Source organism: Corticium candelabrum, chromosome 8 (assembly GCF_963422355.1).
Source record: "Corticium candelabrum chromosome 8, ooCorCand1.1, whole genome shotgun sequence".
Lineage (NCBI taxonomy): Eukaryota > Metazoa > Porifera > Homoscleromorpha > Homosclerophorida > Plakinidae > Corticium > Corticium candelabrum.
Window position 1 is genome coordinate 5,693,687 of NC_085092.1, and position 12,500 is coordinate 5,706,186.

A 12,500-nucleotide genomic window follows, 5' to 3' on the forward strand; every position below is an offset into this window, starting at 1 on the left:
CAAAATTCTTCATTTTTATTGCTATGTTTGCTGTCTGCATGTTTCTATTATTATAAATTTTGGCTGTAGTTTCTATTGACTTTCTGTGTTTGTAGAGAAGTCGTGTTCTGTTGCATTGACGTTGAGCACTCGATCGATTCCTAATCCATTATGTAAGGCATCTGTATTGACAGCAAAGCCATCTGTGATGTCGGTTGTTATGCCGTCTTCGAAATGCAAAAATCGTGAACAGTGGGTTGTTTCTGCTTCTCAGAAGGTTTGCTCGAAAGTGGTGACTGTGTGTGTGTGTGTGTGTGTGTGTGTGTGTGTGTGTGTGTGTGTGTGTGTGTGTGTGTGTGTGTGTTGGTATGTTTGCTTGCTTGTCTATCTACATGTTTGCCTGCATTTTGGGTCATCTGTTTGTCACTTTCAGTTTGTCTGTCTGTTTGTCTGTCTGTTGTCTATCTTCATCATAGTATCACATCGTGTACTTTGAGTTAGTGCTCACACTTACATTAATTAATTAATGTAATAATAAATAAATAATTAATTAATTATATTTTAGGTTGCTAAGAAACAGCCAATATCAGACTGGACTGTTACCTCTGTTTCTGTGCCTCGCAGTAGAAACAATGTGAGACAATTGAACGTATAACAAATCCTCTCTGCATAACCCATGATTGTATTGACAGGCTGGTGAGCAGATGACTATAGTTCAACCCCGACGTTTCGTCCTGAAGACAAACAAGCCCTGAGAGACAAGCTACCTCCTTGAGTCTGTTGGCCAGATCTAATGTTATAAAATTATATTATTTTAACTTATGATATAAACTATATTTATTTACTATTGGGTGGGCATATTTATGCTGTACAAAGTTTTTCTATTTTAATCAATTAAATTATCAGTCACGTGACGACTTGTATTCTCGCCTACTTTCCCACCATTCATCTGCTCACCCGAGGATATAAATTAAAAGCCTTGCTTATTCGTTTATATCAACAAACTGCGCAAACAAATCATTGGGATTCCGAGGTTTAGCGCGTTGTCTATGGCCAGCCCTCAGGAACAGCGCGCTAACCCTCGGGATCCCAGTGATTTGTTTGCGCAGTTTGTTGATATAAACGAATACAATGTAGGTGTGGCCTTTTAGATGCACTTGAGAGACAGTAACAGACAAGGTCTGATAATAAACCTTGGCAGCAGGATTCCTCAATACTACAGGTCCAGTGACGGTACTGGGTGAGAACACAGCTACAGTTTAGACATTCCTGCATTACAAATTACACTCATGAAGTAAAAATACATAAAATACTGTGTCTAAAACGTAGATACTGCAAATGCCAAATATATAAACATAACATTTGATATGCCAGACTGCACTACATTTACAGCCGACCGACTCGGGCGACAGTCAATGATCAGTTATGTCTCCTACGGACGATAAATTTTGTTTGTTTTCTCTCACAACTTTGGCATGGTTTTCCTTCTCGCGCAGCTTGTCTCTGAGATTTTTGAGATAGGCCTCTCTGTTGCTCTGGCGTTTTTCCATCGTCTCGTCGAGATTCTGTTTGAGATCGCTCGTCTGTGAGTCGGCAAACGTTTTCAAGGCGTTCTGCAGGTGTCTGTCTTTGTTGTTTTGATTTGACATTTTTTCTACCAATCGACGCTCACATTCCTGCGCAAAAAAAATTAATTTATTTATTTATTTTAATACAATTGACTGTGTGTGTGAGTGTGGGTGTAGGTGTGCGGGTGCAGGTGTGTGGGTGGGGCTGTGTGGTTTGTGTGCGCGCGCTACCTGTCTCCTTTCTTCCGCCTTTCTCAACTTTTCTTCCAACTCTTCCCTAGTCAACTCGTTTCTGCCTTTTTTCTTCCTCTCTAGACGAGCCAATTTAGCCGGCATTCTCTTCCTCTCGGCATTCTCTCCACCAAACGTAATGTCAAACGCTCGGCCACTCCTCGACGCCGGACGCTCCACAACACTCATGTGTCGCACATCATAATTACTCAAAGACAGCAAATGACGCTGTTTGGCGCTGTCTTTCCTCGCAATTCCGACCCCACTCACGCACAACTCTATCATACAAACAGGTCATGTGACACCCTAGCAACCATATACACAAACCGGCATACCTGGCGTCGACGGCCTTTTCTCGCTCTCAACAACCTGTTTTTGTTTCACATCGGAGTGTTCCGTGATAACATGACCGTAGTCGTCACCCAAACCGCTGTCGACCGTCTTCGACGACCTGGCAGAGGCGCGTTCATTCATTTTCGCATCAACGCTGAACTGACTTTCCAACGAGGAAGCAGAATCCGTCGCCTCTGTTTGAATTTCTCGCCGCTCTCTCTCTTTTCTCGCTTTGAGCGATTTCATGCTGCGACTCAAGCTACTGAGTGACGTCTGTGATGCGGAACGTTTGACCTCCGCTGTCAGCTCTCCTGCTGGCACTCTGACGTCTTTAGTCGATGAAATGTTGTCTAATTGTCGCGGTTTGACGGTGATTGTTCCCGTCGCTCTGGACGACCCGCAGCCCATCGTCGTGCAATTGCAACTGGGTCCCTAGCAACTAGACTAGGGTTAGGATTGGCTCGCATGTTTTAGTGTCAGCAACCTCTTGTGATTGGCTGCTTATTATGGGATACCTTTGTGTGGTCACGTGGACGTGTCTACGCAGTACATGCGTGTGTGAGTAAACGGTTACGACGCAACAATACGCAAGCGCATACGTAACGCAACGTGCGTTAACTAAGTGCAATCGCAGCGTGTACTAAGGCAAACAATGAGTTCTGGCAACCTGCAGTGTAAAGACCTTGTAAATAAAAGTAAAAAAGTCTTGAGAAGTCACTTTTCCATAGTTTCCAGCATAGCTTTCTAGACACTCTAGAATAGATATAGCGCGCGTTAATTAAGTTAACCTTTCTATTCTTTAGCTAATTGATTAATTAAGTTAGTGAAGTTTTGATAACCTCTAGTGTAAAGACTTTTTAAAGAGAAGTCGGTATAGTAAAAACAGTCTAAAGAATTCATGCTATTTATCAGCTTTTTAAAAATATAACGTAACGTGCTGTTATCTAATCAATCAATCAATTAGACTAAACATTTTATTACCCGAGACGTAAACGCTACTATAGTAGTAGGATACTAGGCTAGGGTACAGTACACAGCACTGTACATATACAGAAGACAGTCACGTGACGTACATACCGATTCGCTCCCCCTAGTGCATAACACGTGACCAAATAATAAAACGTATTTTATTGTTAATTTATTTATGGCAACCTGGATTGTAAAAATTTGTAAAAAAAGTTATCTCTGGCAACCTAGATTGTAAAAAATTTGTAAACAAAATTAGAATAGTAAAAAGGTCTACAGAAGTCACTTTAATATCTACCATCGTGTCACGTGGTTTCACCAGAAATGTCGGAACGCGCGTTAGACTAAACTCAATCAAAGCTCAAAAGTGCAACCTTTCTCGCATCGAACTCGCATCGTCACATCCTCCTATCCACGCCCACGTCCTTTGACCTACTCGTTCCTGGCACAATCCGCCCAAATGCGGTTTAACATTTCCGGAGGCGTGGCTCCCGAGACGAACCACGCCCCCGACGCGACGACGACATTTATAGCGAAGCCTCCTCAATGCAGCAACGTCACTCAGACTGCTCACTCACCGCCAGTCAGGCGTCATTCCATCGTCGGAAAATGGACATCATGGCCATCGGCGAGGAGCTGCGATTGCGACTGCATGAGACCGAGCAGCCGCTCATCAAGGATCGTCGCTACCACTTGAAGCTCTACGCCAATTGCTTCGTCGGGCGCGAGGTCGTCGACTGGCTGGTCGAGAACAAGGAGGCCGAATCGCGCCAGCAAGCCGTCGAAGTGATGCGCACGCTGCAGGACTACAACGTGATGCATCACGGTAAGTCGGTGGAGACACAGGAACATGCGCTTCGCGCGCTCGTGCAGTCGCTGTCGCGTTGCTACTATGTATTGTGTGAATGTAGCATGCACCGGAAGTGAGCGTTTCCGCCCGACTCGATGACTCATTGCGCTTCGGTGCGCGTCTCGAGTGCACGGAAAATCCGTCTGTGGCGTTGCGTGGGACATTTCCCTCGAATTCGATGCGTTTCGTGCGATTCCAGGTGGGACTTGATGGTCGAATGTGTGCGGGTGTGTTGAGCGTTTGCGTATGTAGATACGGAACTGTGACGTCGGATTTCGATGAGATGACGGTGTGTGAGGTATACGTATCGACGCTTTTGATGTAGTGTCGAGGTTTTTGGGGGTCGCGTGGAGTGTTGGAGTGAGGTGCTTGCGCCCTGCGATCGTGCTGCGCATGTCGTTGGTCTTTACAGTAAACACGACGTTTCCACGTGTCCTGCTGCTATACAAAATATTTCCTGTTGCCTATGGATTACGTGTAGGGCTTTACTGCACGTTAGCATTATGTAAAAATATTTTAGTTACTAGTGGTGCATGCATGTGTGAGGCTTGCCTGTGATGGTGTGATGTGCATGTGTGTGGCAGGTGCAGATGATGGGAAATTTCGTTTTGTTGTGAGACTCCGCGAATAGCCGGCAGCATAGGTTTTGTAGGTTTCGTGGGTTTCCTTTAGGTTTCCTTGTTGGTTTGTTGTGTGTTTGTTTGAGGCTTTTTTTGGGTTTTTGTCAGTGAGTGATGATGCATGCCTGTCACACTTTCATATGCATTCTGCGGGTGTGTGGGTGTGGTGTACGTTCTATTTTCAGTTTATACATAATTCCGGTTCCAGGTATTAGTTTAGTTAGATTAGTGCATCAAACACTGGAATAATACTGCACTTTGTTATGTCCACTGGTGATCGAGAAGTGTGATAGAAAGACTTCCAGTGTGGAAGCTTGTTCGTCGATCAGAGTTACACATACATGCGTGTGATATTGTATGTACATAATGAGATAAATTGATTAATTGATTATTACCTGAGGCGTGAAATGCTGGAGGACCTAACACAAGCTGGTCACTTGATGTGTGACTCGACGACTTACTCTTTGATTGTTTGTCTGTCTAGATGTGTTTGTCTATTTGTGTGTTTGTCTGTCTAGATCTGTTTGTCTGTTTGTGTGTCTGTCTAGATCTGTTTGTGTGTTTGTCTGTTTGTTAATTTCATTTATCGAAACACAAACTCTACGTTGCATTTCTAGCACTAAAGGCAAACAAGCTACCGAGTTCAGCTTTAGTTTAATGCAAGCTACTTTGATAGTCTCTATCGTATATGTTCTCATCTACTTCTCTAGGGAAAACATGCTGTTTGTGTGTCTGTTTCTTTGCTTGTCTGTCTGTCTGTCTGTCTGTCTGTCTGTCTGTTTGTTTATCTGTCTGTTTGTTTCTTTGTCTGTCTGTCTGTCTGCTTGTCTGTCTGTCTGTCTGTTTTTTGTTTGTTTGTCTGTCTGTTTTTTTGTTTGTCTGTCTGTCTATGCATTCATTTGTTTGTTCGTTTTCTGTTTTTTGTTTGTGGCCAACTATATAACAAAACTTATTTTATTGCTACAGTTTGTGATGAACACGAGTTCAAAGACGAGTATTTGTTTTTCCGTTTTCGTCGTGATGACGGAACATATCCTGAAGAGCCGGACGCTCTCGCTTTCGCTCGAGGCCAGAGAATCTATTGCAGGCAAGTTTGTTTGTCTGTCTGTCTGTTTGTCTGTCTGCTTGTCTGTTTGTCTGTTTGTTTGTCTGTCTGTCTTTTTGTCTGTTTGTGTGTCTGTGTGTCTGTCTGTCTGTCTGTCTTTGTCTGTCTGTCTTTGTCTGTCTGTCTGCCTGTCTAGGGTTGTCCCCAGCATACAGCCGTGCCTTGGCTTCCACTTGGTCCAGACCTGCGTGCTTTACTGCATGAGTAGGCAGTGACTAGCTATGAAGACAATGACCTGTATTTGTATTTTACAAGATAGGAAGTTGTTTGAGGCTAGCAAGTAGTTCCTGGGATGCTTGGTTGGAAGATAAGACCAACTAGGGCAAAGACTGTCATATGATAGAAACAAGTACCTACTCAAAGATAAACAGTGGTGATCACTCACCCCATTATATCTGTTGGTACCTGGGACAGACTGACCCTAGGTAGGACATTCTTGTATGTTGTTACATGAACTAAGTTCCTCCCTACTGCAGCCAACCATTTGCATGTAATTTTTTATAACCAACTTCAAAGGGAGAAATGGTGTTAAAGGCAGCTGAGGTTTTCTCTGGATAAAACATGCTCGGAGGCATCCAAGTTAATAAAATTAACAGCTACACCATTGGAAACTGCCGTCACATGCTACGAGACAAGGTTTACACTATTCTCTATGTGTACCAATGGATGTTTTGTCCAAACACGTCCCAACATTGGTGCAATATTTGGTCAGACAAACAACACATTTGATGGGACATTGTCCTATGTTCTACCGTTATTTCCACACTGTACACTATTCTTTAACAAGAGCTTTTACTCTCTGTTTGCGTTGACTTTGCGCTGGGAAGTGACTAATGATGCCGCTGCTGTATTTGTTTACCACACTCAGACGTTAAGTGATATTCCATTAACTGTACATTCTAGAGGTCATATTATATTACAAAGATGTTAAGTAACAGTAGAGGAAGTCGCAGGCTATCGAGACGAAACAGAACGAGAAGATAAGTAAAAAATATCAAGCAACTGCTTGCGAAACAAGAGCAACTGTGTGCTGATGTCAAGGCAGTGGGCGGTTTAGTGATGACCTTGTTAATTGGCTACTTCCTCTATTAGCAGCATTCTTGTTGTAAGACCATACCTACTTAATGAGTTAAGAACCTTAAGTACTCTTTATATGCAAGAGCTTGTCAAATTGCCTGTGTAATACATAGGTCTTCCTTACCCTAACTAAAAATCCAGGAAATTGTGGTTGCGAGCGATACCAAGTCACTGTCTGCCCTATTGCGCAGAAGTTATTACAGATTTTCAAAGCGCAAAGTCAACGCGAACAGAGAGTAGGTAGCTATAAGTCTGTGGATATCTGGGTTCTCAACTTTTTTTAGGTTTGGAAATTTTCCCACAGCCTTCAATACAGCTATCATGTTGTCGAGCACAGTGAACTAAATTCTAGGTCAGAGAGATAAACAATTTTGTTCCTTTCAACGTTTTGTGCCTGAGCATTCTGTGACAACAGTTTGTGAAGCAAAGCATCTTGGTAAGCAAAATCTGCAAAAGCTTTTATGGGGGCAGCAGCATAAAAATTTGAGTGGGCGTGGTTAGAAAATTTGAATGGACGTGTCTTAGTAAAATTTTGGGCCCACCCCTGCCGTTTGTCTGTTTGCTTGTCTGTGTCTGTCTATCTGTCTGTGTCTGTCTATCTGTTTGTCTGTCTATCTGTCTGTCTGTTTGTCTGTGTGTTTGTTTGTCTGTCTGTCTGTCTGTCTGTCTGTCTGTTTGTCTGTCTGTTTGTCTGTCTGTTTGTTTGTCTGTCTGTCTGTCTGTCTTTTTGTTTCTCTGTCTGTCTGTTTGTTTGTCTGTCTGTCTGTCTGTCTTTTTGTTTCTCTGTCTGTCTGTTTGTTTGTCTGTCTGTCTATTTTATTTATCAAAGAAAATATGCATGCGGTTGTTTTATCTTAATCTCATCGAGACTCGCCCTCGTAGAGTAAAGCTGGAGAAGAATATGATAAAAGATAGAAAATATCACTTGAAGTCGTACAAGAAATCGTTCGTCGGCAAGGAGTTGGTCGACTGGTTGGTCACGAATAATGAAGCGTTAGACAGACAAGAAGCCTTGAAGGTCGGGAGAGAGTTACTCGAAGCCGGAGTCATTCATCACGGTACAAAATCTCTGCCTTGTCGTTGCTTGCTTGTCTGTGATGTTGTCTGAACAGAAAGAATACAAGCGTGTGTGTGTGTGTGTGTGTGTGTGTGTGTGTGTGTGTGTGTGTGTGTGTGTGTGTGTGTGTGTGCCATCTTCACACTTAAAACAATTGAAATGATGATTTCATCTGTTTTTATTTAGTGTGTGATGACCACCATTTTAAGGACGAATATCTCTTTTATCGCTTTCGAAACGATGAAGCCGAGAGGCAAAAGTTTTCCGACGTGCTCGGAGTTTTGAAGCACATGTCGCCGTCGGCTCGAAGAAACATGAAGAGCAAGAGTATATTGCCGGGATCACCGTTACCGCAGACGATCACGTCGTCATCATCTTATAGGAGGGATGTGCCGATTAGCGAGGAGCAGGAGTCGATACCGAGTGGGGAGACGCAGTCTGGTGATGAAGGGTATTACACACCGATGTCGGCTATTCCAAGTGGTCGGACTCCGATGCCTGTTCCGTCTCCGTCAGAAGGTATGTTAGCGTATTGAAGTGGTTGTACTCTGTGTCGAGGTGTGTAGTACAGTATGGCACTCGAACTTCTGTGATTAGTACAAATGATTGAGTTACATACGATTTTGTGTTGGTGCTGTTTTTGAATGAGGTGTGTGTGTGTGTGTGTGTGTTTGTCTGTCTGTTGTCTGTCTGTCTGTGTGTGTGTGTGTGTGTGTGCGCGCGCACGCGCGTGCGCGTGGTAGTAGTAGTTTGGTTATGGACTAAATTACATAAACATAGCAGGCTGACTGACTGAATAACTGACAGACAGACTCTTACCTCGTCTTCACCGAAGTTTGCATTAGATTCTGGAGATTTCTGCCTAGCAGCGCGGTTGAGATTGGGGTGTGACATGCCAATGGCATCGATTAGTGGTAGTTGTGAATGTAAACAGGTCATTGACAACAAAGGCTTTCACTTTTTGTCTTACAAGTCTGGTGGAGGGCCTATTTGGCACCCATGAATCCATTGCAAATGTATGGTGCGATTGTCTGCGAGAACTGAATGTGACTTACCAGAGAGAGTCCCGAGATATCTCTATAACAACTCTGACTCTCACTCTGATATATTTGCTTTGATTCCACTTGTGGTGTGGATGTGCAATTGGATATCTCTCTTGCACATCCATGGAACCAGGAGGTCATGGCTCGTGCAGCCGAGGAGGATGGCTTTGCAGCAGCAGAGTGGGAACAACAAAAGGCATCCAAGTGTAACAACTGATGTCTTTGGAATTAGCTCTGATTGCATTCCTATTGTCTTCAAGCAGTTCGGCTGATGGGAATGGAGAGTGAACCAAGTAGGCGGAGTCATGCAGGACGTTTCAATTTCAGTTAGTGACTTTTGAGTTTGAGGTCTTACTGAACAGAGAGCAAGTGAAACGTGCAACAAAACAACGCAAGTCGGTCAGTCGGTCGGTCATATTTCCTGGCCACCGAACTGATTTTTTTGTTTAATTATAGGACTGAATATCCTTTCTCAGCCAGCTGTGTAGACACGTTCTAGGACTTGTTTGTGTTCGCCTAAACGAGTATGGTTTACCTCAAGGGTCACCTGTAGTGTTGAGGCTGTGCTACTTATGCCGAGATGCTAGTGCGTGCTTGCCATTGTACCTGTGCAGTAGCTGTCTGTTGTAGCTCAGTGCTACGCCTAGGGTTTACCACTCTAGTGCTTCTTCATTCCATAAGTTGTCAGAGTTGTCTGTAGATGAAGACGGTAGAAAGAACAGAGAGTGTTTGGATGCTTTTTAGTTGCTTTGCAGAGATGTGATGCGAGAGTGATCTCAAGAAAGCTCTGTAGACACCATCATTCTAGACATTTAGATTTAGATTGTGACTTGTATGATCACTAACTACATGAGTGTCCAGCAGTCGTAGAAGAGCCACCAATGACTACTGCAATATATGTATTTTGTCAGACAGACAGACTGGCTGACTGACAGCGTTTCCCCGCAGACACCTCTACCAGCTGACTAAGTATTTTATTAATTATATCAGCACAACTTTACTAAATGTCTAACGTAATGCAATAATGTTACGTGTAATGATGTAATGACGTAATGACGTAATGACGTAATGCAATATGTGTCATTTGCTGCGGGTTACCATCCTTGTGATCAGGAACGTAGCTCTACTGGACTTGTGGAAAGCTGACTTCCCGTCATCTTCTACACCTCCTTGACTCCCAGCTTCAAACGTACCGTACCGTCAATAGATGGCGTGACTTCTTTGTTTTACTACCCCATATGTGGCTGCAACTTCGACAGTAAGTACACAAACAGAACATTACCATTTTTACCATTGCTATGGACTTCCTTCTGTAGCTAATGACGATTTGGTGCCTAAAGCCCAGTTCACAGTATTGAGCGGAAACATCAAAGACACCGCCTTGACGCAGGCAGCATCCTTTGATGTTAACGCTGGAATAGGATTCATTTCTATTCCAGCGTCAGCATCAGCGTCGTACTGTGAACCGGGCTTAATGGTCAATTACAGAACTTGGCTTTGTAGTTACGCTTGCTTGCAATGTAGTATGATATAGTCGCTTTGAATGGGATGCATCAAAATCTATTCTTCTCAATATACTGAGCAAAGCGGGAGTCGTCAATCTGAGCTATTGCATATGTGCATGCGTCAATAGCCCCAGTTGCCGAATGTAATACAGAAACTAGTAGAGACAAGACTGTGTATTGTTAGGAAAGTGGGTCAGCAGCGATTTTGACAGCCGACTTTGAGACGGCTGGACGGCTCTGCGGGAAACCCTGACTGACTGACAAAATTATTTATTAGACACAAACTTGTACATACAGAACACCAAAAGTTAAAAATATTATCCATGACAGTTCAAGTCAGTAGAATCACGGTCACAGCAAACTACAAGTTAAAACTATAATGAACAGCGTCTGACAGACAGGCTAATAGACTTTTCAATGTATACCCACATTTTGCATGAAATGAGTGCATGCACACACACTAGAGCAGTAAACACGTAGTAGAGATAGGAACAGTTCGTTGGAAGATATTCTTGTTGCTTGTCGTGTCGTGTTTGTTTCATTGAGTGATGTCGGTGTGTTTGTTTGCAGAGCAAGTAGTCATGCCAGTTACGATAGAAGAACTCATGGCACCGAATGCACCGTTTATTAGGAAAACCGTGAAGGTGAGATGCATGGTCGTGATGTAACATGATACGTGTGCATTAAAATTTATTTTATTTTTATTTTAATTAATTAATTACAAAGTTTTTTACAATATTTTAATTTTTATAATTTAAATTTTAATATATAATTAATTTAACTAATTATATATTAGATCAATAATTGATTTAATTTTAAAAATAAATTTTTATAATATTTTATAATAGTTTAACTTTTATAATTTACATTTTTAATATATAATTTATTTTTATTAATTAATTATTTAAAATAAAAATAAATCTTAAAATTAATTAATTATTTTAATTAATTATAAATTTTGACAATATTTTAACTTCATTTAATAATATTTTTAATACATATAATTTATTTTTATTAATTATTTTAAATAATAATTAAATTAATAATTGATTTAATTTTTAATATATAATTAACATATAGAATTTAAGAATTTATATCAATTTTTTAAGTTTTAGTAATTTAATTTTTAGTTCAAATAATTAATTAGAATAAATAAATTTTATAATATTTTTTAAGTTTTTTATATTTATTTTATCAATTAATAATTTTTAATATAAATAATTTATTTGTAATAATAATTATTTAAAATAAAAATTAAAAGCTATCTAAAATTATTTAAAATTTTAATAAGTTAATATTAATAAACAAAAATAAATAAATTAAAATTGTAATAAATTAATATTAATAAATTATAAATTAAAAACTAAATGCAACTCGGTGAACCACAATCATTACCTTGAATTTCTATTCTGTTGTACTGTATAGGTAACGAGTGATCCAGTAGGTTACGGTTTCGTTATACGAGGGGGTCGACCTGTTCACGTCCACACAGTAGACCCTGCAGGACCGGCTGCTGCGGCAGGTCTAACAGTAAGACAACAATCAGACTTAGTCATACACCATATCAGTGAGTCAGACTTGTATGGTACGGTAGGTGGGCGAGTATCTGTTGTCGGTGAATGGGCACGATGTCTTACATTCGACACACACCGAAGCAGCAAGATTGATTCTGATCGGTGCAAGCACGGCGGCATTGGTGACGATGCAGAGGAAGGCATAGCAGCCGGACACGGGCACGGACACGGACACAGTTAATCGCATTGTAGCACGACATCGAGATCATTCTGCCATATTTGTATCGAGTGGATTGTTGTATAGTACGTGTGCTGCTGTAACTGGGGATGGTATTTTATGTGGCACATTTGTGGTGTACTATTCCATATACATTGTATTGTATTGTATTAAGACACGTGTGCGTACAATGTACGTATGCTGGAGAGCATTTGGTGAGTGATTATGGGAATGATATTGAAACGCACTCTTGTTGGGGTCTGCAGCTGCATGCCTGTCAATAGTGTTTATGTGATAATTGGGCACACACACACACACACACACACACACACACACACACACACACACACACACACACACACACACACACACATACAAACAAGCACACACAAACAAACAAACAAGCATACTCACACAAACAAACAAACACACAAA

The 12,500-nt window shown here is 41.4% G+C and overlaps 3 protein-coding genes across 3 annotated transcripts in view; 2 read left to right on the forward strand and 1 right to left on the reverse strand.

The window, feature by feature from the left end:
- The window catches only part of LOC134182939 (cytosolic carboxypeptidase-like protein 5), a 9,972-nt gene extending 9,087 nt beyond the window's left edge, over window positions 1-885 (forward strand). The window contains exons 7-9 of the mRNA XM_062650381.1: window positions 96-256; window positions 545-613; window positions 672-885. Coding sequence (XP_062506365.1) covers window positions 96-256; window positions 545-613; window positions 672-734 — 293 coding nt within the window. The 3' untranslated portion in view covers window positions 735-885. The remainder of the gene's footprint in view (window positions 1-95; window positions 257-544; window positions 614-671) is intronic.
- A 347-nt stretch (window positions 886-1,232) lies between these two features.
- LOC134183282 (stathmin-2-B-like) lies at window positions 1,233-2,557 on the reverse strand. Its single transcript, XM_062650775.1, has 3 exons — window positions 2,114-2,557; window positions 1,779-2,056; window positions 1,233-1,655 (listed from the first exon to the last, which is right to left on the reverse strand). Exons 1-3 carry the CDS (start codon window positions 2,517-2,519, stop codon window positions 1,392-1,394), a joined length of 948 nt encoding a protein of 315 aa, XP_062506759.1. The 5' UTR covers window positions 2,520-2,557; the 3' UTR covers window positions 1,233-1,391.
- A 1,051-nt stretch (window positions 2,558-3,608) lies between these two features.
- LOC134183129 (DEP domain-containing mTOR-interacting protein-like) lies at window positions 3,609-12,331 on the forward strand. The gene is made up of 7 exons (XM_062650595.1): window positions 3,609-3,903; window positions 5,514-5,634; window positions 7,612-7,787; window positions 7,973-8,305; window positions 10,905-10,978; window positions 11,760-11,864; window positions 11,929-12,331. Exons 1-7 carry the CDS (start codon window positions 3,624-3,626, stop codon window positions 12,052-12,054), a joined length of 1,215 nt encoding a protein of 404 aa, XP_062506579.1. The 5' UTR covers window positions 3,609-3,623; the 3' UTR covers window positions 12,055-12,331.
- The last annotated feature ends 169 nt before the right edge of the window (window positions 12,332-12,500 follow it).